This window comes from Phaseolus vulgaris, chromosome 10 (genome assembly GCF_051622355.1).
Source record: "Phaseolus vulgaris cultivar YP4 chromosome 10, ASM5162235v1, whole genome shotgun sequence".
NCBI classification, from domain to species: Eukaryota; Viridiplantae; Streptophyta; class Magnoliopsida; order Fabales; family Fabaceae; genus Phaseolus; species Phaseolus vulgaris.
Window position 1 is genome coordinate 9912260 of NC_143507.1, and position 19641 is coordinate 9931900.

Consider the following 19641-nt stretch of genomic DNA (forward strand, 5'->3'; position numbering starts at 1 on the left):
GAAAATTCAAATTGGGAACACAGAAACTGAAAATGCATTCTCGATAAAAAAATTTAGAATTAAAAAATATGTTATGGAAATATATTCAGAAAAAAAATGTTAAGTATTTTTTATCTACACCTCCTTTCATTTAAGTTATTTTTATCATTTGGTTATTTTTTATATCTTCATTATTTTGATTACAGATTGTATGCATAAAATTGATATCGTAGAAAGAATTTGCCATAATTAAACCATATTTATATATACTTTGCCAAAGCATGTCGAATCGTTCAACATCATTCTCTTCACTATAGACCAATTTTAATTTTTAAAATTATTTATTGAAATCTCATGTTACTTTCATGAAATAATCCTATTAATGGACACAGAATTTTATCCAATAATTAATAAAAGTATTATAAAAACATATAAGAGTGATCCTATAGCATTTCTGTGAAACATTTATTCACCAATAATCCATGGTTGTCCCATTGTGCACGTATAGACAATAGCTTATACAAAAAATTCTGTATTTTTTTATTATACTAATTTATTATTAGTATAGTGTCCATGTAATTGAAGAGACAATACTATTTTCTTAGTCAACTTAAATTTGGCTTTAAATGGCTCTATAACTCGAAGTAATTAAAATAATAAATAGCAATGGGCATCTTCTGAAAATACTGTAATATTGCCCTTTTTAATAGTTTAATGCTCTTAGATTATAAAAACACAAAAAATATTTTTTTATAATATTTTGGAAATATTCTAAATTTAAATAGCCCAATTTATCACTCAGCAGCCATTGTATTGACATTAAGAAAATAATTATATTCAGCTTAGAGCAAGATGAATATTGTGTTTATTTGATACTTGCTTCAGATGTGAATATTAGAAAGTGTTAGAATTTTCATAATAAGTTGAAGAAATTATTTTTCTTTTCTTCCACAATATGGATTTCTGGATGCTTTTCTTTGTTGCATTTACATCAATTATGAAACTTTTGTTGATCACTGTTCTTGGGGCATTGCTTGCACATCATCGATTTAATATACTCAGAGAAAATGCCACAAAGCACATTAATGCTGTAAGTATAATTTTTTTGGGTTTCATAATTTTAACAGTGATATCTTTCTTAACAAAATTTTATGCAAAATAAATAATGATCCTATATTTTTCTAGAGCTTATTTCACTCCTTCCTCTTTTATTTTGTTGATTTTTTTTTTTTATTTCCAATTTACTAATTAGTATCTACATGTATTTTTTCTCCTGTGGTTAACACTTAATCAAACCATAATTTTCTTCATTTAAAATAAGCACAACATCCTTGCTTTGGGTGACTGTGCCGAGTGCGTGAAGAAATGTGCCAAGTGCTAGGAGTTTGACCCTCTCCACCTCACAAGGCCGGAAGAGCTGGACGATATTAACTCCCTATGGCCGTTTGACATTTGGGGGATGGACATTATCGGTCCCTTTGCGACAGGAAAAGGACATACCAAATTCCTCCTGGTGTGAGTCAACTACTTTACCAAATGGATCATGGGCGAACCCCTTGCATCCATCTCGGCCAAAAATGTGCAAAATTTCGTATGGAGGAGCATTTTTTGCCGATTCGACATCCTGCACACGATAATAACTAATAATGGCCGATACTTTATTGACTGAGGCCTGCAGTCCTTCTATGATGACCTGGACATCAAGTCTGTTACGGCCTCGGTAGAACACCCGCAAACCAACGGGCAGGCCGAGTCTGCCAACAAGGTCATACTCAATGAGCTGAAAAAGTGTATGAGCAAGGCAAAAGGCCGATGGACCGAAGAACTGATAGAAGTACTCTAGACGTACAAATGCACCCCCAGACTACCACCCAGGAAACACCCTACAGTCTGACATATGGGGCTGAGGTCATGATCCCGGTCGAAGTGGGCGAGCCCACCATACGAAGGCAGATGTTCGACCTCACCCTAAACGAGGAAAGCGTAGCAGTCAACCTCAATTTGGTAAGCGAGTTTTGTGACAAAAGCAGGATTCGGGAGACCGCCTACAAGATCCAGACGTCAAGGCGATACAACACAAAAGTCCGGTCGAGGAGCTTTCAGAAAGGCGACCTCGTCTGGAGGATGCACAGCGATGCGAGGAAAAATGAAGGAAAGTTCTCGTCCAACTGGTAGGGACCTTTCCGAGTTCGAGAAGTCGCAAAGGGGGGAGCTTATCACTTAGAGTGGCTTTCGGGCAAAATTGTACCGAGGACGTGGAAAGCCACGCACCTCAAGTTTTATTATAGCTGAATTAAATAAAGTCACTCATTCTTTCCTCACCCGACCAGGGAGGTTTTGACGAGGCGTTTTCATCAAAATACTAGCATTGTTCTCCTGCAACTCCTCGACTTGGTTTGAATGAAGCCTTAATCAGCATACCCTATCGAGACCGATCAACTAGGTTTGGTCTGGACGAAACCTTAAACGACATACCTTGCCAACACCTCACACTCGGCTCGGTCTGGATAAAGCCTTAACCGACATACCCTACCGAGACTGATCAACTAGGTTTGGTATGGACAAAGCCTTAAACGACATACCCTGCCAAAACCTTTCACTTGGCTCGGTCTGGATGAAGCCTTAACCGGCATACCCTGCCAAGATCGACCGACTAGGTTTAGTTTGGACGAAGCCTTAAACAACATACCCGGCCAACACCTCTCACTCGGCTCGGTATGGATGAAGCCTTAACCGGCATACCCTGCCAAGACCGACCGACTAGGTTTAGTTTGGACGAAGCCTTAAACAATATACCCTGCCAACACCTCTCACTCGGCTCGGTCTGGATGAACCCTTAACCGGCATACCCTGCCGAGATCGACCGAGACACCCAAGTTAACACTATAACTTGGCACAAATAAGCAACCACAATTAATGGTCGATCGACCATTTAACTTGTTCGATTAAGCAATCACAATTAATGGTCGATCGTCCATTCAACACGTTGAATTAAAGCAATCACAATAATGGTCGACCGCCCATTCAATTTGTTCGATTTACACAATCACAATTAATGGCCGACAGCCAATTAAATTTGTTCGATTAAAACAATCATAAACAATGGTCGACAACGAGTTACACTTTTACAATCTTCGTATTAGCGGCCGATCGCCCAAACAAGTAAATACCGACTTTTTAACTTGTGCAAAATTTTCTTAGAAACAAAAAAGACCAACGGTACAAATGATGAAATAAAGGGTGATACATTTAATATAACAAAGGGGGAGGCCACACCTCGGTCTCGGAGGAGAGAGAAAGGACAAAATAAGGCCACAGCCCGGCCGAAGGCAAATCTAATCTTGGTTATCTTCATGACCTTCGCCCTCTTCGCCTTCGGTCTGTCCAGCCTCTTGCGCTATCAAAGTGCTCGCCTTGGCACTGGGCATCAGTCGACCCTGATACACCTCATGGTCGAGGTCAAAGGCACCAGAGGTCGACGGTCCCCCATAGAGCACGTGGGCTTGGCGCACAACCCGAAGAAAGCTTTGCCTGAGCAACTCCTCGATCTCCTCAAAGTTGCGATCAAGCTCAGCCTTGGCCTCGTCTTTGGCAGCCTGGAGGGTGGCTAATTCATCGGTCGAGGACGAGAGTTCTCATCTCTCTCCTCGACCATCTTCTTCAGATTGGCGTTCTCGGCCACCACCCTGACCATCTCGACCTTCATCCCCTCCAACCGACGGCTAGCCTCAACGGTCTCTTGTTGGGCCAACTCCCTCTCAGCTGCCTCCCGAGCTATCTTCTCCGAGAAATCGGAGTTAGCAGCTAGAGCTTGCCTTAGACGCTCGGCACCCTCGCCCACCTCATGTTCCAACCGAGAGATTTCTTCGGCATGGCGCTCCCTTTCTTGGGTGCCCAACTGGACCATGACGAACGACCGAGTGAGCATCTCCAGGTCGCCCCTTAGCAAATCCGCCGAAGGCACGCCTCGGATGACCTCCAGACTGTCCTCGGGAAGGGCCACACGAACCCTTCGCGTGAGCTACAAGTCACCTCCTAGAAGGCGAAGGGGCGACATTGAGACCTCCATCACCCGGTCGGTCTTTGGAGGAGGAGTCGCCTGCTCCACGTGCCTGGGTGGGGGCGAGTCCACCTCGACCGTCTCCCGACGAGGTGGAGGTGTCGTTAGGGAGCCGGGGGATTGGGTGGTAGTGGCAATATTACCACCATCCCTCGACCTCTTCTTGAACTTGTGGGAAGGGTCGACTGAGCCCTTGTTAGCACGGGCATCCGAGCCCTTTGTGGAAGGAAGGATGTCGATGCTTTGACGCCCCTTCCTCTTGGTCGCCCTTTGCCGATACTTGTCCAGCACGCTAGCGTCGGCTAGTTTATCTTGAACCATATTTGCTGCAAAATAAAAAAACCACAATTGTTAAAAGACGAGAACAAAATACCGACCGACAAAGCAAAATACAAAAACTCATACCCCTAACGGCCGCCCATTGCGCCGTCTCGACATAAGCACCGATCAACCTCCTGCATGGAAGCTTCCTCGAAAGTGCATCGAAGAGGGAGAGAATCTCCATCTCATCGTCACTTTCCATCGGCCTCGGCCACACCTTAAAATCTCGAGGCTTGGCAATCCAATACAGGGGGAACCGAGACCGACTAGCCTTGTCAAAAAAGAAGGTCGTCGCCTCTAGCCGAACGATAACTTTTACAAACCTCTCCTTGAATCTCTTATTAGAGACAATAAAGGAGTCAAATAACACACACCCCGACCGACCGACCAAGGAGTGCCAAGAGGTAGGTTTGGCGGGGTGAGAGGTATAGTAAGAAAGAAAAAAAAGGGAGTGGGATGAAGGCGCATAACATCGCACAACAGGCGAAAGGCCTGGAGGGACACCCAGGTGTTTGGATGGATCTGGGTGGGAGCTACGTTGAGCGTCTGAAGGACGCCCATTGTGAATTTGTCAAAGGGGAGAGAGACATGTAGGTCCGAGAAAAGACAAGTGTACATGTAGAAGAAGGGGGAACCGGTATCCGATCGCCCCAAGCACACACACTCTCGATGGGCTCACAAGGCAAAACGCTAAAGTAGTGAGAATGTCCGCCCGCCTTTAGAATCGGGTGCTTGGCCAAAAACTTGGTCACAAACACCTCGGTCTTATAGGTGGACGAGATCTCAACCACCTTAGGGTCCACCCAGCTAAGGTCCACGAGAGGAATGGCCGTCGGGGGAGAGTCCGACCGGTCAACCGCATTGGCCGGATCGTCCCCCCTGACTACCTCTACCTGAGGTGGCGCCTCGACCACCCTGATTAACAAGGAGTCAGTGGTAGATGAAGAAGAAGAAAAAGAAAAAGAAGGTCCAAGGGGGAAGAGATGGGCGACCGAGAGGAGAGGAAGGGTGACCAGAAGAAGAGGACGTAGGCCGAGACAAGGTCGACATAACTAACCTTGTGAAAAAAGACGAGACTGAGTCTAATGAAGAGGGCGAGATATTACTCGATTCTCAGAGCTAGGACGAGAGATTGCTCGGCTATTAAACAATTCACAAAGAAAAAGCACAACGTCTCGGCACTGTTGGGACCACTATTTATAGGGCCTAAGGACCTCAGAATTCAAAACATCGGATCAATCTCAACCGTTAGATCTCCTAGATCCAACGGTCCACAACGTTTCCCGCCCGAAAAACCCCTCATTAATGCACGTCACGTCACGCCGCTGAAGATCACATCACACCTCGGGAAGCCCAATAGTCTCACACCGAAGGAAGGCCGACCGATACCTACCATTCAAGACTCATCGGATGAACCCATACTCGAGCCTGGGGGGCAACTGTACCGGTATGGCCGACCGACATCATGACGTGTCTTGGTCTCCCTACCCAAGATGACCGAGACACACGCTGACGTGTCCCAGTCTGTCTGACCAAGCTGGCCGAGACACCACGGGCGGCCCGACCGACCGACACGTACAACCATTAACGCTCAAACCAAGGTTAGTGAAGCTAAACCATCATTAAGGATTAGGTAATACAACCCTAAGTGTGACCCATTCCACTAATCAGGCCCAATGAGGTAAGCCCATTATAATAATATAAATAGTACACATTCCAAGGAACAAGGTACGTCATTTATTATTGTGCACCTACCCGAGTGCTGATCACCCGCTTTACTGACTTGAGCATCGGAGTGCCAATTTGAAAAATCATTTTAATGTAGTTGAAATAACTGAATTTTGGGTTGTTTGATCAAGTAAGGGAAACTCAATGGAATTCATAATTGTTTCAATATTTTTTTTTTGCAGGTACCCCCCCATTCGGTGTTCACCTGAGACTGAGAGTCGAAGGTGAGAAGGATCCCAGCCCCAACAACCTGCCCGACCGAAGGAGGAAGACGAAAACTTCAATAGTTCTCTAGGTGAATGTAGTTTTAACTTGATTTAATATTTGTAGTAAACTCATATGTTAGTTAAAAATATTGTTTTTTTTTATCTTTTCTATTATGTTGGTTGGTTCCTATATAGAGTTCGAGTAATATAGATTACTCAAGTGAAATAGAGATTAAGAATAAGACTTTCGATTTTATAAAAGTGAAGAGTCTTTTGCTCAAACATCCTCTTGTAGCTAGAAGATCATTGTATGTAAGCTTTGTTTCAATTGGATATATCAGTCAAGCAATAACTCTTTACTCAAATGATATTCTCTTGTTTTTAATACCATATTATACTTGTTTAATTGTATGTAAATAATTTAAAATGTAGTATAATTATAATTAATGTTATATTATATGTTTCAAATGTTTGATTTATGTTAATTGTTTAATACGTTAATATGTTATTAACTATCATAAATTTGTGAATTGTGATTCATTTAATGATGTGATTTAGTATGAGATGATAGTTATTAGGAATGTAATACTATTTATATGATATTAATATGAATATTAAGTTATAGGATATCTTTATTTACTAATAATCTAAATAATGTAAATTAATATATCATTTAATGAAATATTCATGAATGATTTTTTTTTCTCTATTCACATGGAAGATTACAAGAGAAGGAAAAGGAAATTAGGTTGTTAATGAGAGGAAAAATGAAGACTTGAAAAGAAAATGAAGCAATTGGTTGTTTTGTTGAACTAAAAAGAATTCAAATTTTCATTTGCAACTCCATGTAGGGTGTTTCTTCCTACACCCCCATAAAAGTTCTTCCTAAACCTCATCAATAACTGAAAAGATGATTTTACCCTTTTTTAAATCACTTTCATATTAGCTTTATTGAATCAGAAAGCATTTTCTGGAAATGATTTCCGAAATAAATTTTTTGTAATGTATATAATACATTTTGAAATGTATTTTTTCAGAATAACATTTCAAGAATATATTTTGGAAAGAGACCAAATTAGATGAGGAATTTAGTCATTTTACTTATTCGATGGGGTGAAAAAGAACTTTGACGGTGCAGGAAAAAACACTCTTCCCTGTATCTATACTCAACCCACTTCCCTTTGATCTAGGATAAGTTTTTCCTGCACCATATCAATTTAAACTTGCACCCTAAAATTTTCAAATTTATCCTTTATTCTGAATTTCAAAATTCAAAATTTTAAAAATATAATTCGAGGGTCAAAATCTTGTTTTAGAAAAAAAATTCAAAAGGCAAATAATACATTCCAAAAAATTAAATTTGGAACACATAATTAAAAAAATGCATTCCAGAAAAAAATTTCCAGAATTCAAAATGGTGTTTCAGAAATTCAAATTCATAACACAAAATCTAAAAATGCATTTCAGAATTTTTTTTCCAAAATTCGTGTTCTGAAAATTCAAATTTGGAACACAAAATCTGACGAATAAAAAAATTTAAAATTAAAAAATATATTATGAAAATTTAAATCCAGAAATATATTAAAAAAATGTTTTTTAAGTATTTTTTTTATCAACACCTTTTCAAAAAGTTATCATTTCCCATGAACATTTCGTTATTTTGATTATATGCATAAATTTGATATAGTAGAAAGAATTTTCCATAATTAAACCATATTTAACAAAATTATTGTCATATATATACTTTGCCAAAGCACGTCGAATCGTTTGACATCATTCTCTTCACTATAGACCAATTTTAATTTTTAATTATTTATTAAAATCTCATGTTACTTTCATGAAATAATCTTATTAATGGAATGGACACAGAATTTATTCACCTTTCTGTGAAACATTTATTCACCAATAATTCATGGTTGTCCCATTTGTGCACGTATAGACAATAGCTTATACAAAAAATCTGTATTTTTTTATTATACTAATTTATTATTAGTATAGTGTCCATGTAATTGAAGAGACAATACAATTTTCTTAGTCAACTTAAATTTGGCTTTAAATGGCTCTATAACTCCAAGTAATTAAATAAATAAATAGCAATGGGCATCTTCTGAAAATAAAATATTTATAATATTGCCCTTTTTAATAGTTTAATGCTCTTAGATTATAAAAACACAAAATATTTTTTTATAATATTTTGGAAATATTCTAAATTTAAATAGCCCAATTTATCACTCAGCAGCCATTGTATTGACATTAAGAAAATAATTATATTCAGCTTAGAGCAAGATGAATATTGTGTTTATTTGATACTTGCTTCAGATGTGAATATTAGAAAGTGTTAGAATTTTCATAATAAGTTGAAGAAATTATTTTTCTTTTCTTCCACAATATGGATTTCTGGATGCTTTTCTTTGTTGCATTTACATCAATTATGAAACTTTTGTTGATCACTGTTCTTGGGGCATTGCTTGCACATCATCGATTTAATATACTCAGAGAAAATGCCACAAAGCACATTAATGCTGTAAGTATAATTTTTTTGGGTTTCATAATTTTAACAGTGATATCTTTTTTAACAAAATTTTATGCAAAATAAATAATGATCCTATATTTTTCTAGAGCTTATTTCACTCCTTCCTCTTTTATTTTGTTGATTTTTTATTTATTTATTTCCAATTTACTAGTTAGTATCTACATGTATTTTTCTCTTGTGGTTAACACTTAATCAAACCATAATTTTCTTCATTTCAAATAAGCACAACATCCTTGCTTTGGTATGTTACCATCATTAACAAAATAATTTTGACAGAAGTTCAAGGTCTGTAGAACATATTTTATTTGTAATTAATATATACTCAATGAAAAATAAACATGACTAATCCATATATTCATTTTTAATCCTTACCAAAAAAATACAATTTTTAATGCCAGAAAATAGATATTTTATCCTTTTGAGTTTTTGTTTTATTGATCCTTGTAATATTTATTTAGTATTGAATTAATTATTATTTACATTATGCGGATTATATATAGATATATATTAATTAGTTTATGGAATAAATTTTATTTTACTATGACTAATTGGAAAATGTATGTTTCTTTATAATTTTCGTAAGTAAGAGTGAAGAGCACTACCCAAATATATCCAAATATTTTTTATCTGTGACCATGGAAAAAAAATCAGGAGTTTAATTTTATGTAATAACATTAAAAAAATTACACTATAAATCAATAAAAACAATATACATATATATTTTTTAAATAGTTATTATAACAAATTTTTCATATAAATTATTTTTTTGACTCTTATATTGTTCTTTATTATTTTTTACAGATGGTGTATTTTGTCTTCACCCCTGCTCTTATCTATAGCGGCATCTCTAATACCTTAACCATAAAGAGCATGGTTATGTTGTAAGTTTATACTTTTTCTCATCATTATTTTTTTTATTAGTAATAAATTAATAAAATAAAACAAGATACTTTATATATATCCTTATCTAGTTTAAGAGTTCAACAATTCAAGATAATAAAATGACTTTTCTCACCATTATTGTTCCAAGTTTTGTATGATTAATTGGTTTATGCTTAATTTGCTTTCTGAGTTGTGAAGGTGGTTCATGCCCTTAAGTATTCTTGTAACATACATTACTGGAACATTTGCTGGATGGTTAATGATCAAAACAATTAGAGTTCCTCCTCATCTGCATGGTTTAGTGTTGGGATGCTGTGCTGCAGGTAGGTTTGTTTAAATATTTTATGTTAAATGTAACATATGATATGTGTAAATGTGATGAAATAAGGATGTGTTGATTTGAGTGTTATGAATAAATGTAACCTATATTTAGACCTCTTATTGTAGTTATAATATTCATGAAGCTTCTCCCTTAGTAGGATAAAACTTTTCACTATAAATAATCATACCTTATAAATCATATTTTAGTAATAATTTTAAATTGGTGCTTAATATTTCAAATTTTATAGATTTTGAATAGATAACCATACAAAATGTTTGTGTTCCGGAAAAAAATCCAATATGAAAAATCATACCACACACACACCAATAAGAATTTACTGTTATCCTAATTCTTGAATTTGTTCTAATTCAATTATATATAGTCAATTTTAAAGTTTAGTTAAAATCTACTTTATATGATATTATCAATGTTCATGATCTGATTTTGAGATTTAGTTAGGTTTAAAAAATAATTTTTTAAAATGGTATTAGAGTCTATTTTATAATTAGAGTATATCCTGTATATTAAAGTTTTTTAAGTCTATTGTATCACCTACTATATTTTGGTATAAAGAGGTGTGTCGAAAATCTCACATCAACTAAATATATAACTAAAATATATATAATACATATAATATTAAGTTAGACTTAAATCCTGCTTTAGGTATAATTAGATTAGATTTAAGTGGAATAATTCCAACCATGGTATAAATAAAGATAATTTATGCATAAACGTGTATATATGACCATTTGGTGTTTGATTTCTGTAGGAAATCTGGCTAGTTTTCCTCTAATTATAGTTCCAACTATCTGTGAAGACAAAAACAACCCTTTTGGAGATGAAGCTATTTGTCATAGAAATGGACTTGCATATGCTTCTCTGTCAATGGCTGTATGATAAGAGATTTGGATTTTTACCACTTAGTAAATATTTACATCACACAATGGAGTTGAGGTTTGAATGATTTAAAAGTTTTTCACATGATTCTGGTTTTTCAGGTAGGATACACTTATTCTTGGTGTTTTACATTTAACGTTGTTCGTATATATTCTCCTAAGATCGATGCAGTCAAAGTTGATGAATCCTCCATAAATCCAAAGTCTACAACAGAAACTGGCCCAAAAAATCTATTGAAATGCCCTTGTGGAGCATTAGTCATGAATGAGGATACAGAAAAGCTTAATGGTGGTACAGATCCACCTAAATTTGAATGTAAAGTGGCTAATGGACAAGAAAAGGTTATTGTCTTTTCTAATATAATATAACTACTTTAAGTAAACATTTTTGTATTGCATGAATTTTTGTGTCCTCTAATTATATAATCAATTTAATCTCAACTACAATGAAATGAATTAAAACCTTTTTGTAAGAAAACTTGTATTGTTTGAATCAGAGTTAAATTGTATGGAATAAACAAGAGTGATTGGTGGTGTAGACATAATGTATTTGCAAAATGCCTTGTTTAGTGAAATAAAAATAAAAAAAGATGATAAGACTGATATGTGATATAACATGATTTCATATCCTAAATTTTTTATGTGATAGAGATCTTATTTAAGATTTTTACAGGTACCAGAAAAGCTAAAGTTTATGAAATGGTTGAAACTATTAGCTGAGAAGATAAAAAAGATGAAGACACTAATTGCTCCTTCCACTATAGCAGCAGTAAGTCCATGATTGTGTTGTTATTAGAAAAAAAGTTACTTTATCATCATTATTGATTAAAATTTAAGTGAAAAATATCAAATATTGAGCATGAATCATTAAATAAGAAATGAAACTCTCATAATTTGTAGTTTTTTTACTTTATTTATCAATAAAGAATGTGTTCAAAAGAATCTTGATAGCATTTTTATCCATTACAAATATCCTTTTTTTTAAGAAATTCATTTGAAGGAGATGATATTTATAAAGTATAGGATAATGTATATATTAGTTACAAAACAAAGTTACATCACCTAAATTCTAATTTGTTTAGTCCATGGCTCATTTGAATTTGATATTTCTTGAGTCAAAATAGGGTAGACTTAACTAGGCAAAACTCTTCCTAATACCAACGTTTTCCATACACAACTTAAACTTGTGATCTACTTAATGGGAATCAAACTTCTTGTAAGGTGTTTGTAGACCAATACCCCTTTTGAAAAAGCTTCACTAAATAGCAATGAAAATATTTAACTTTAGTGCTTAAATGAGACATTGTTTTCATGATATGAGAATGTTAGACAAAGCAAAACCAACTTAGCCTTGTGCCACTTATTGACAATGGAATGTGATCAAACATATTTAGTTTTTCAAAATAATTTCACTTCCTTTCACTTTTGTGTATGTAGATTCTGGGTTTGACAATTGGTATTGTGCCTCAATTTCGAAAACTCCTAGTTGGTGACAAGGCTATCTTCAATGTGGTTCAAGACACTTTAATCATGTTGGGGTGAGTGACCTCTACCACAAGAAATTATAGTATGGTCAAGCATCATGATCCTGATCAATATTTATGTTTCATGTAACTCTTTTTCATAAATTTAAAAATACAGCTACATGCAACATGGGTGTTGGTCAATCAAGACCATGAACATGTAATGCTTAGAGATCATGTAATAACTTGTTCTCTATGTTTGAGTAATATACTAAAATATATTAAAAAAAAACTATTTGGTTGTATATTATATTTATTTTCACTTCTTCCTGGTGTTCAGGGATGCAAGTGTTCCAACGATGGTCTTACTGCTTGGGGCAAACCTTGTTAAGGGTAATAATCATTCATTAATTAGAAAAATTAAATTTTTAACTTTTTCTTTTTGTCTCGTAGATTGAGTTTTGTTATATTTGAAAATGTGAGGACATAAATTGGATGTTTTTCAGGTTTAAAAGGAATAGGTCAACAAGTTCCACTTATTGTTGGCATCATTGTGGTTAAATTTGTTGTCTTGCCGGTAATAGGCATATGCATTGTCAAAAGTGCAGTTCATTTCAACTTGATCCGCCATGATCCATTGTATCAATTTGTTTTACTGCTTCAATATGTCGTTCCACCTGCGATGGTAGTGAGTAAGTTGTTTATGATGCTTAAACAATAGCATTTTCTTTTTGTGTTATCCTTTATAAATTGAATGAACTCACTTAGATGTCTTATAGAGTGTGTAGTAAACTTTTTCTTAAAGAAAAGGGCAAAAGTAATTGATGGTGAAATTCCAACAATTTTGAAAGATGTGATAACTTTGAGATTTATAGCAAAACAAACTCCAATGGCACCAAGACATCACAGGCTCAAAAACTATTGTTTTGGCTTCAAAGATATTTTACTAAAATTTGTTCATATAAAAAAATTTTAACATCCATACAATAATCATATTTGTTCATATTTTAACATTTTCAACACTTAACAAATTGCATGCACTAAAATTTGATATTAACAAGCATTGTCCTAACTAAAATAATGACATTTCCTTCTTGTTTATTGAAAATCTTTGGATTCTCAATATATTTTACTTAGTTTACATCCACATGTAATAGTTTATTTTACATTATGACATATCCACACATTTAATTGAAACAAATGTTCAATTTATGATTGTTCTAGGTACAATTACTCAAATGTTTGGAGTTGGTGAGTGTGAGTGCTCAGCTATCATGTTAGCAACTTATTCCTGTGCTGCAGTTCTGCTTCCTCTTTGGTGCACATTGTTTATGTGGCTTGTACTATAATTGTTTATATATATAGTTTGTTTTGATGATTCACACAACACATGTTTCATTGTTAATTGTTAAGTGCAATAAGGAGCCAAAATTGAACATAGTTTGGCTAAATTATGAGTGTAAAGAGGGATAAAGATTTGAACAATGCAAAAATATATGGAAAACATACAAATGTCTTCAATATTTTTTCTTCAATATGATATATGTTTCCCTACACTACAAAAAAATTTATTATATAGAAACCAACTTTAGAGGAAAAATAATTAGTTATTAAATTAACTAAATTATAGGCTATTTTAGAGACTAAAAAAATTATTGATATCAAATTAGTTTCTATTATTTATAAATAGTTTCTAAATTATATCTAATTAACTACCAATATTTTAAACCCTAAACCTTCAACTTTAGAATCTAAATAAATTGATAGCTAATTAGACACCAATTTAGAAACTATTTGTCAATAATAAAAATTACTTTATATATCAATAATATAATTTTTTAGTCTCTAAAATAATATTTAATTTAATTAATATAGTAACTAATTATTTTCTAGTAATATTATAGAAACATATTATTCGTCAATTTCTAACATTAAAAAAATGCACAGTTGAATAGACTTTTCATGAGTTTAAAAGTTTTTCTTATAAATTTGTCTATAAATATTTCTAATATAGAAGAAAAAGAATCAGTAAAAAAATTATACAAAACATTTTATAGATTAGTTTATACACAAGTTAATTTGTACTTATAAAAAAATTCTTTCATTTTTCTCTTTTAAAAATATGTTTTATACAATTTTTTAATCATAAATGTCATTTATATTAAAGTTGTTAATTTCTGTAACAGTTATTTAAAATTTATCAATACTATATAAGTATTTACACAAGATTAAACTTTCTTTTAAACACAAAATGAAACTCTGCTAGAGAAAAGTGTGTATTAAAAGTTTAAAAATGAAAGTATGTTTGGGTGAAGTTAATTATTGCTAAAAAAATTATAAGTTGCGTTTTAGAAGGTTGAAAAAACGATTTTTTTAAGTAAAAAAAAATCATAAACATAGAAAGTGATTCTAATCCAAAACGCAAAAGGTAAAAAAAAAGGGTAAAAGAGGATTTCTTTATTACGTATATGCCCGATTCGATTCTTCATAGATTTCATTAAATTTATTTTTTGTCTGAGAGAGTTTAAAAAAATATAAACCATTATTTTTCTGACAAATGATAAAAATTAAATCATTTCAGTTAAAAAAAAGTTAATTAATTATATTAAATAATATATGTAAAGCAAATCATAAATATCTTAAAATATCAATAAATAATATTTATCCTTAACTCACATCATTAACTGTATGTTTTAGTTAAATTAAAGTAAACATGTGAATGATATTAAATAGAAAAATCATTTTTTTTGTAATAATTTAAATAGAAAATTCTCATTTAAGACATGGTTTTTGGTATATTAAATAATAAACTTGTGGATGATATAGGAAGTCCACTTCTGGTTACTGTATATGGGTTGGGATACCCCTGAAGTATTCCCTTTAATTTTATTTATTCTTTGCTGATAAAAAAAATTATCCTTATCGTTAATCCGATAAATTTAGCAAATCATAGAAATTGAGCATATTTTTTATTATTTAAATAATCTCATCACTAATTTCATTAGATAGGATAATTATATATCATTACAACAAAAATAATTAAATGACAATCAAATTTAAAAATAAAATATAATTAATCATTATATTTACTAAATTAGATAATATTTTAGAAACTAAAAATTATTAATATATAAAATAAATTTTATTATTAATAAATATTTATAAAATGATTTTTAAATTAGTATCTAAGTTATCAAAATTTTAGTTATTAATATTTTAGATTTTAAATTAATTTTTTTAAAAATAATAAAAATTAATTTAAAATATAAAATAGTTAATTAATAGCTAAAATCTTGATAGTTAATGATTAGATACTAATTTAAAAAATATTTTATAAATTTGTATTAATAATAGAAACTATTTTAATTCCAATAATTTTTAATTTAATTAATATAGTAACTAATTATTTTAATTTTAAAAATAATTTTTATTCGATAATTTTCTTTGTAGTGTAGGATTGTTAAACTTCAAATTGTTAATTCAATCAATTAAGTAAATCATTTCACTTTATATTACACCAATTTTAATTAAAAAAAATTATTTAATGTAGTCTTTTGAGGTAGGTTTTTTTTCTCGCCGTTTTTTGAGGTAGTTGATTTAACTAGTTGTTACTAGTTTAATAGATTTTGACTTTCATGCTGAATTGTTACACATTCCCTTTGCATTATTCCAATAAAAAAGTTAGAACAATTCAAACGTACACACACACGTGTGTGTGTATATATATATATATATATATATATATATATATATATATATATATATATCATTGGAATTTGCAGAAAAGAGGTTTCTCTCTCCCTCCATCATGCATATATGCCTGCTTTAAGCAACAGGCCAATTGAAGGCAAGAATCTAACAAAGAAATATAAAAAAAAATAAAAAATAGAAAGAATACCTTACTTTCACCAAACAAACATATATACTCATTTCCTTTACCCACGTTGTATCTTCTCATATATATTGCTCTTATCATAAGCTTTTGTGCTCATAAACTCAAACATTCTCACAGCACAAACACATCATGGGAATGGTTATGAGTTACATGGGAGGAACAGGTCATTTTTCTTGCTTTTATTTTGCTTCAGAATTCCAACTTCTGTTCTTCATAACTTTTTTTTATAGTTACAGGTAGAAAATGCATCATTTTCTGTTTATGTTCATGTGTGTAAAAAACATGATTTGATCTTAAATGAATGGATATATCAGGAGTTGAGCTTGCGAGCAAGGGGATGACTATGGTAACAGGAACTCTCTATGATAGGGTTATTGAAAAGAGAAAAATTGAAAACTTTGAAGACTTCCACACTGCCATTCTTGATATCTTCAAGTAAGTATGCATGTCATTTCAATTCATACCCTGGTAAAAGAAAAGGAAAAGAGGCAAGTAGAAAATATTCAAATTTTCACAACATCACAACTTTATTGATTTCTATATTAATAAGCATATATTAAAGTCTCTAGTTGATTTTAAAAGCAGAAAAGTTTACATTGAGTGTCCATATCATTAAACTTATTAACAATTTGGTCCCTACACTAAAGATTATCTTTTATCTTTTTTTTCTAAAGGACTAAAGTGAAACAAGTTTCATAATAGTAATATATATATATATATATATATATATATATATATATATATATTACAAGAAAATAATTTAATAGAAATTAATTTTAGAAGTAAAAAATAATTATTTGTTATATTGACTAAATTAAATATTATTTTAGATATTAAAAAAATTATTGGTATCTAAATTAGTTTTTATTGTTGGTAAAATTTATAAATTACTTTCTAAATTGGTATTTAATAAGCTACCAATATTTTAGTTATCAATTAATTTAAATTAAAAAATTAGTAGTTAAAACTTTGGTAACTAATTAAATATTTTATAAATTTTATTAATAATAGAAATTAATTTAGATATCTTAATCTCTAATTTAATTTATCTAATATAGTGATTAATTATTTTTTATTTTTAAAATTAATTTGTATTTAATAATAATTTTTTTAGTGTAAAGTACAAATTTTTCCAAACTTTGATTATCCTATAGTTGTGGGTGAGACATAAACAAATGTTTGAAGAGTCCACAAAGACAAAAACTATAGAATTTTTTTCAAGAAACTAAAATGAACATTAACATCAGTTTTAATGATAGTTTGTCAACTATTTTTTCATAGTGCAATTAACATGGCCTTGCCTGGTAAGCATTATGATGCACCACCACATGATGATATAAAGGTGAGTTAACTCTTCTTCCCCTTTGTGTTGAACAATAATGTAATATCCATTCCTCCTTAACTGATCTGTTTCTAACAATAGCAGAAATGTTATGATGATGAATGGAGTAATGAATCTGATGATGAAAAGAGAAAGCAAAGTTTCACCAAATTCATCAATGATAATGTGAATCTGAGCAAAGCAGATGAATCTATGATGATCACTGGCTTAGTGACTCCACCACTTGCCATGGTAGTTAAGAAAACTGGACAGACTGTGCCCCAACTCAGTGTCATTAAAGCCATCCCTGATGTTGCTTTTGTTCCTGGAGCTACCATCTTGGCTCTCATTGCTATCAAGCTCACCAAAAGAATGGCCTTCAAGAATATCCCTTCCATTGATCAAAAAGAGAATGCCCTTTAGCCTTCCCTTTCATGCATCTTTCATCTTGTTTTCAATGCAAATATTTGTACATTCATAGTGTTGAACACAGATGAATTTTAGTGCCAATTAGCTTCTGCAAATATCCTTTAATTTCACCAAGCAATTTATGTGATCTCAGAAATCACAGAATGTAACATTCTAAGAGTGATATAATATGAAAATAGTCTCATCAGAGACTGAGAGATGATATTGAATGGCATCCAGCAGTGTTAATCAGATTTTCTCAAAGATTGCATAAAAAGCATTTGCTGACATTTGTGCATCATGCAGACATGGCTTGGTTTTGAAACAACAACACAACCTTTGTTCACTTCATCTATCTTGACAAATGACCATGCAAAGATGAGTGAATGAGGAAATATATCAGAGAGCATTAAAGAAGTAAACAAACAACATTTATACAACATGTATATTCAATAATATGTTCAAAATCAACATATCTAAGATAGAAAAAAAAGTACATAACCTATGAAGGGGCAAAACCATCCATTTACTATTTTTTTTATTGGAACGGACGTGATTATCTGGAGGTGGAAAGAGTGATACTTTGGGGAAGTTGAGCTTGAGTATCCGATGAAAGATTACCGAGTTGTTCATGAAAATTGAAGGAAGATCACAATCAGAATATATGACAATATGAGTTTTTGAATGAAAAGAATTACACGGCAAGAAAATCAAGAATGAGCTATGTAAGATTTGCGTTAACGAAGAGAAGGATGCGAATTGTGTCGGTCAAACCCATAATAAGCACGCACAACAAAGGTTGTGTGGGTCAATACGATGCATGGTAGACGCTAAAGGAATTGTTGTTATTGCGTCGGCCTGGCTGACGCAAAGTGTGTGTCATTGCGACGTTTTCCATCGGTTTGAGCCGACACAACTGATGCAAAGTGCATGTCAGTTGTTGCATTGTTTTACGTTAGCCTAAGATGACACAAAGAATGTGTCAGTCGTTGCGTCGGCCTGAGCCAATGCAAAGAGTTTGATAAATATCAATTTCGTTTCCTCCACATTCAATTTCTAACCCTAACTTCTTCTCTTCTCCCCCACCCACAGGTCATCCATCGATTACGCATTGTACAAAGGGGAGGTTTAAATTCACCCGTTCCCCCCTGCGCTGTCAATGCCTTCATCCCTCTCGTCGAGTCCCTCCATCATTGCAGTCCCTCTCTCCACTAGTCCTCCCACATGTTCTATTCTCTCCTTTCTCTCTCCGGCTTCTATCTTTCTCTTCTCTTTATTTGTTCATGTAATCTTTTTATTTATTCATTTCTTTATTTCAGCTCCGGCTCCAACTCCACCTTTCCAAAGCTTCAACTCCCTCTTCGTGGTATTTTCTCTGGCGAAGGTTTAAATTGTTGAAAGGTTTTATTTTTTATTTGGATTTGAGTTGTTGGTTTTGTTGTTGTTTATATTCTGGTAATTTTGGTTTGGAAATTTTATATGCTAGTTTTATGGTGTTTATGTTCTAGTAATTTATAGGTTTCTTATTGTTTCTGTTTATGATTGTTCGCTTTGGTTTGGTTTTGGAAATTTTGTGGGCATTTATGTGAATTCCGTGGGGAGGGAATTTTATTGTAAATAAGAGTTA

At 32.6% G+C, this 19641-nt stretch overlaps 2 protein-coding genes across 4 annotated transcripts; both read left to right on the plus strand.

Annotated features, from left to right (window-relative positions):
- Positions 1–878: 878 nt before the first annotated feature.
- On the plus strand, positions 879–13896 carry LOC137819453 (protein PIN-LIKES 3). Of its 2 annotated transcripts, XM_090296783.1 has the most exons (11): positions 879–1069; positions 6271–6383; positions 9629–9708; positions 9908–10032; positions 10801–10922; positions 11030–11269; positions 11601–11696; positions 12365–12465; positions 12731–12783; positions 12897–13082; positions 13615–13896. In XM_090296783.1, exons 3-11 carry the CDS (start codon positions 9629–9631, stop codon positions 13737–13739), a joined length of 1128 nt encoding a protein of 375 aa, XP_090152909.1. In that variant the 5' UTR covers positions 879–1069; positions 6271–6383; the 3' UTR covers positions 13740–13896. The 2 variants fall into 2 exon arrangements, with proteins under 2 accessions (XP_090152909.1, XP_068479408.2); XM_068623307.2 differs by lacking the exons at positions 879–1069; positions 6271–6383 and adding an exon at positions 8539–8818.
- Positions 13897–16338: 2442 nt separating this feature from the next.
- On the plus strand, positions 16339–18291 carry LOC137818571 (calcium ion-binding protein). Of its 2 annotated transcripts, none has more exons than XM_068622077.2 (4): positions 16339–16448; positions 16600–16720; positions 17567–17627; positions 17709–18291. In XM_068622077.2, the coding sequence occupies exons 1-4, from the start codon at positions 16415–16417 to the stop codon at positions 18027–18029; spliced, it is 537 nt and encodes a 178-aa protein (XP_068478178.1). In that variant the 5' UTR covers positions 16339–16414; the 3' UTR covers positions 18030–18291. The 2 variants fall into 2 exon arrangements, with proteins under 2 accessions (XP_068478178.1, XP_068478179.1); XM_068622078.2 differs by having other exon boundaries at positions 17712–18291.
- Positions 18292–19641: the final 1350 nt, after the last annotated feature.

Bases quoted from the DNA above. Each gene is read 5' to 3' on its own strand.
- LOC137818571 (XM_068622077.2), top strand. From the start codon at position 16,415: ATGGGAATGGTTATGAGTTACATGGGAGGAACAG. The intron at 16,449-16,599 runs GTCATTTTTCTT...TGGATATATCAG, and splicing joins GAGTTACATGGGAGGAACAG to GAGTTGAGCTTGCGAGCAAG. The intron at 17,628-17,708 runs GTGAGTTAACTC...TTCTAACAATAG, and splicing joins CACCACATGATGATATAAAG to CAGAAATGTTATGATGATGA.
- LOC137819453 (XM_068623307.2), top strand. From the start codon at position 8,684: ATGGATTTCTGGATGCTTTTCTTTGTTGCATTTACATCAATTATGAAA. The intron at 8,819-9,628 runs GTAAGTATAATT...TATTTTTTACAG, and splicing joins CCACAAAGCACATTAATGCT to ATGGTGTATTTTGTCTTCAC. The intron at 12,466-12,730 runs GTGAGTGACCTC...CCTGGTGTTCAG, and splicing joins GACACTTTAATCATGTTGGG to GGATGCAAGTGTTCCAACGA.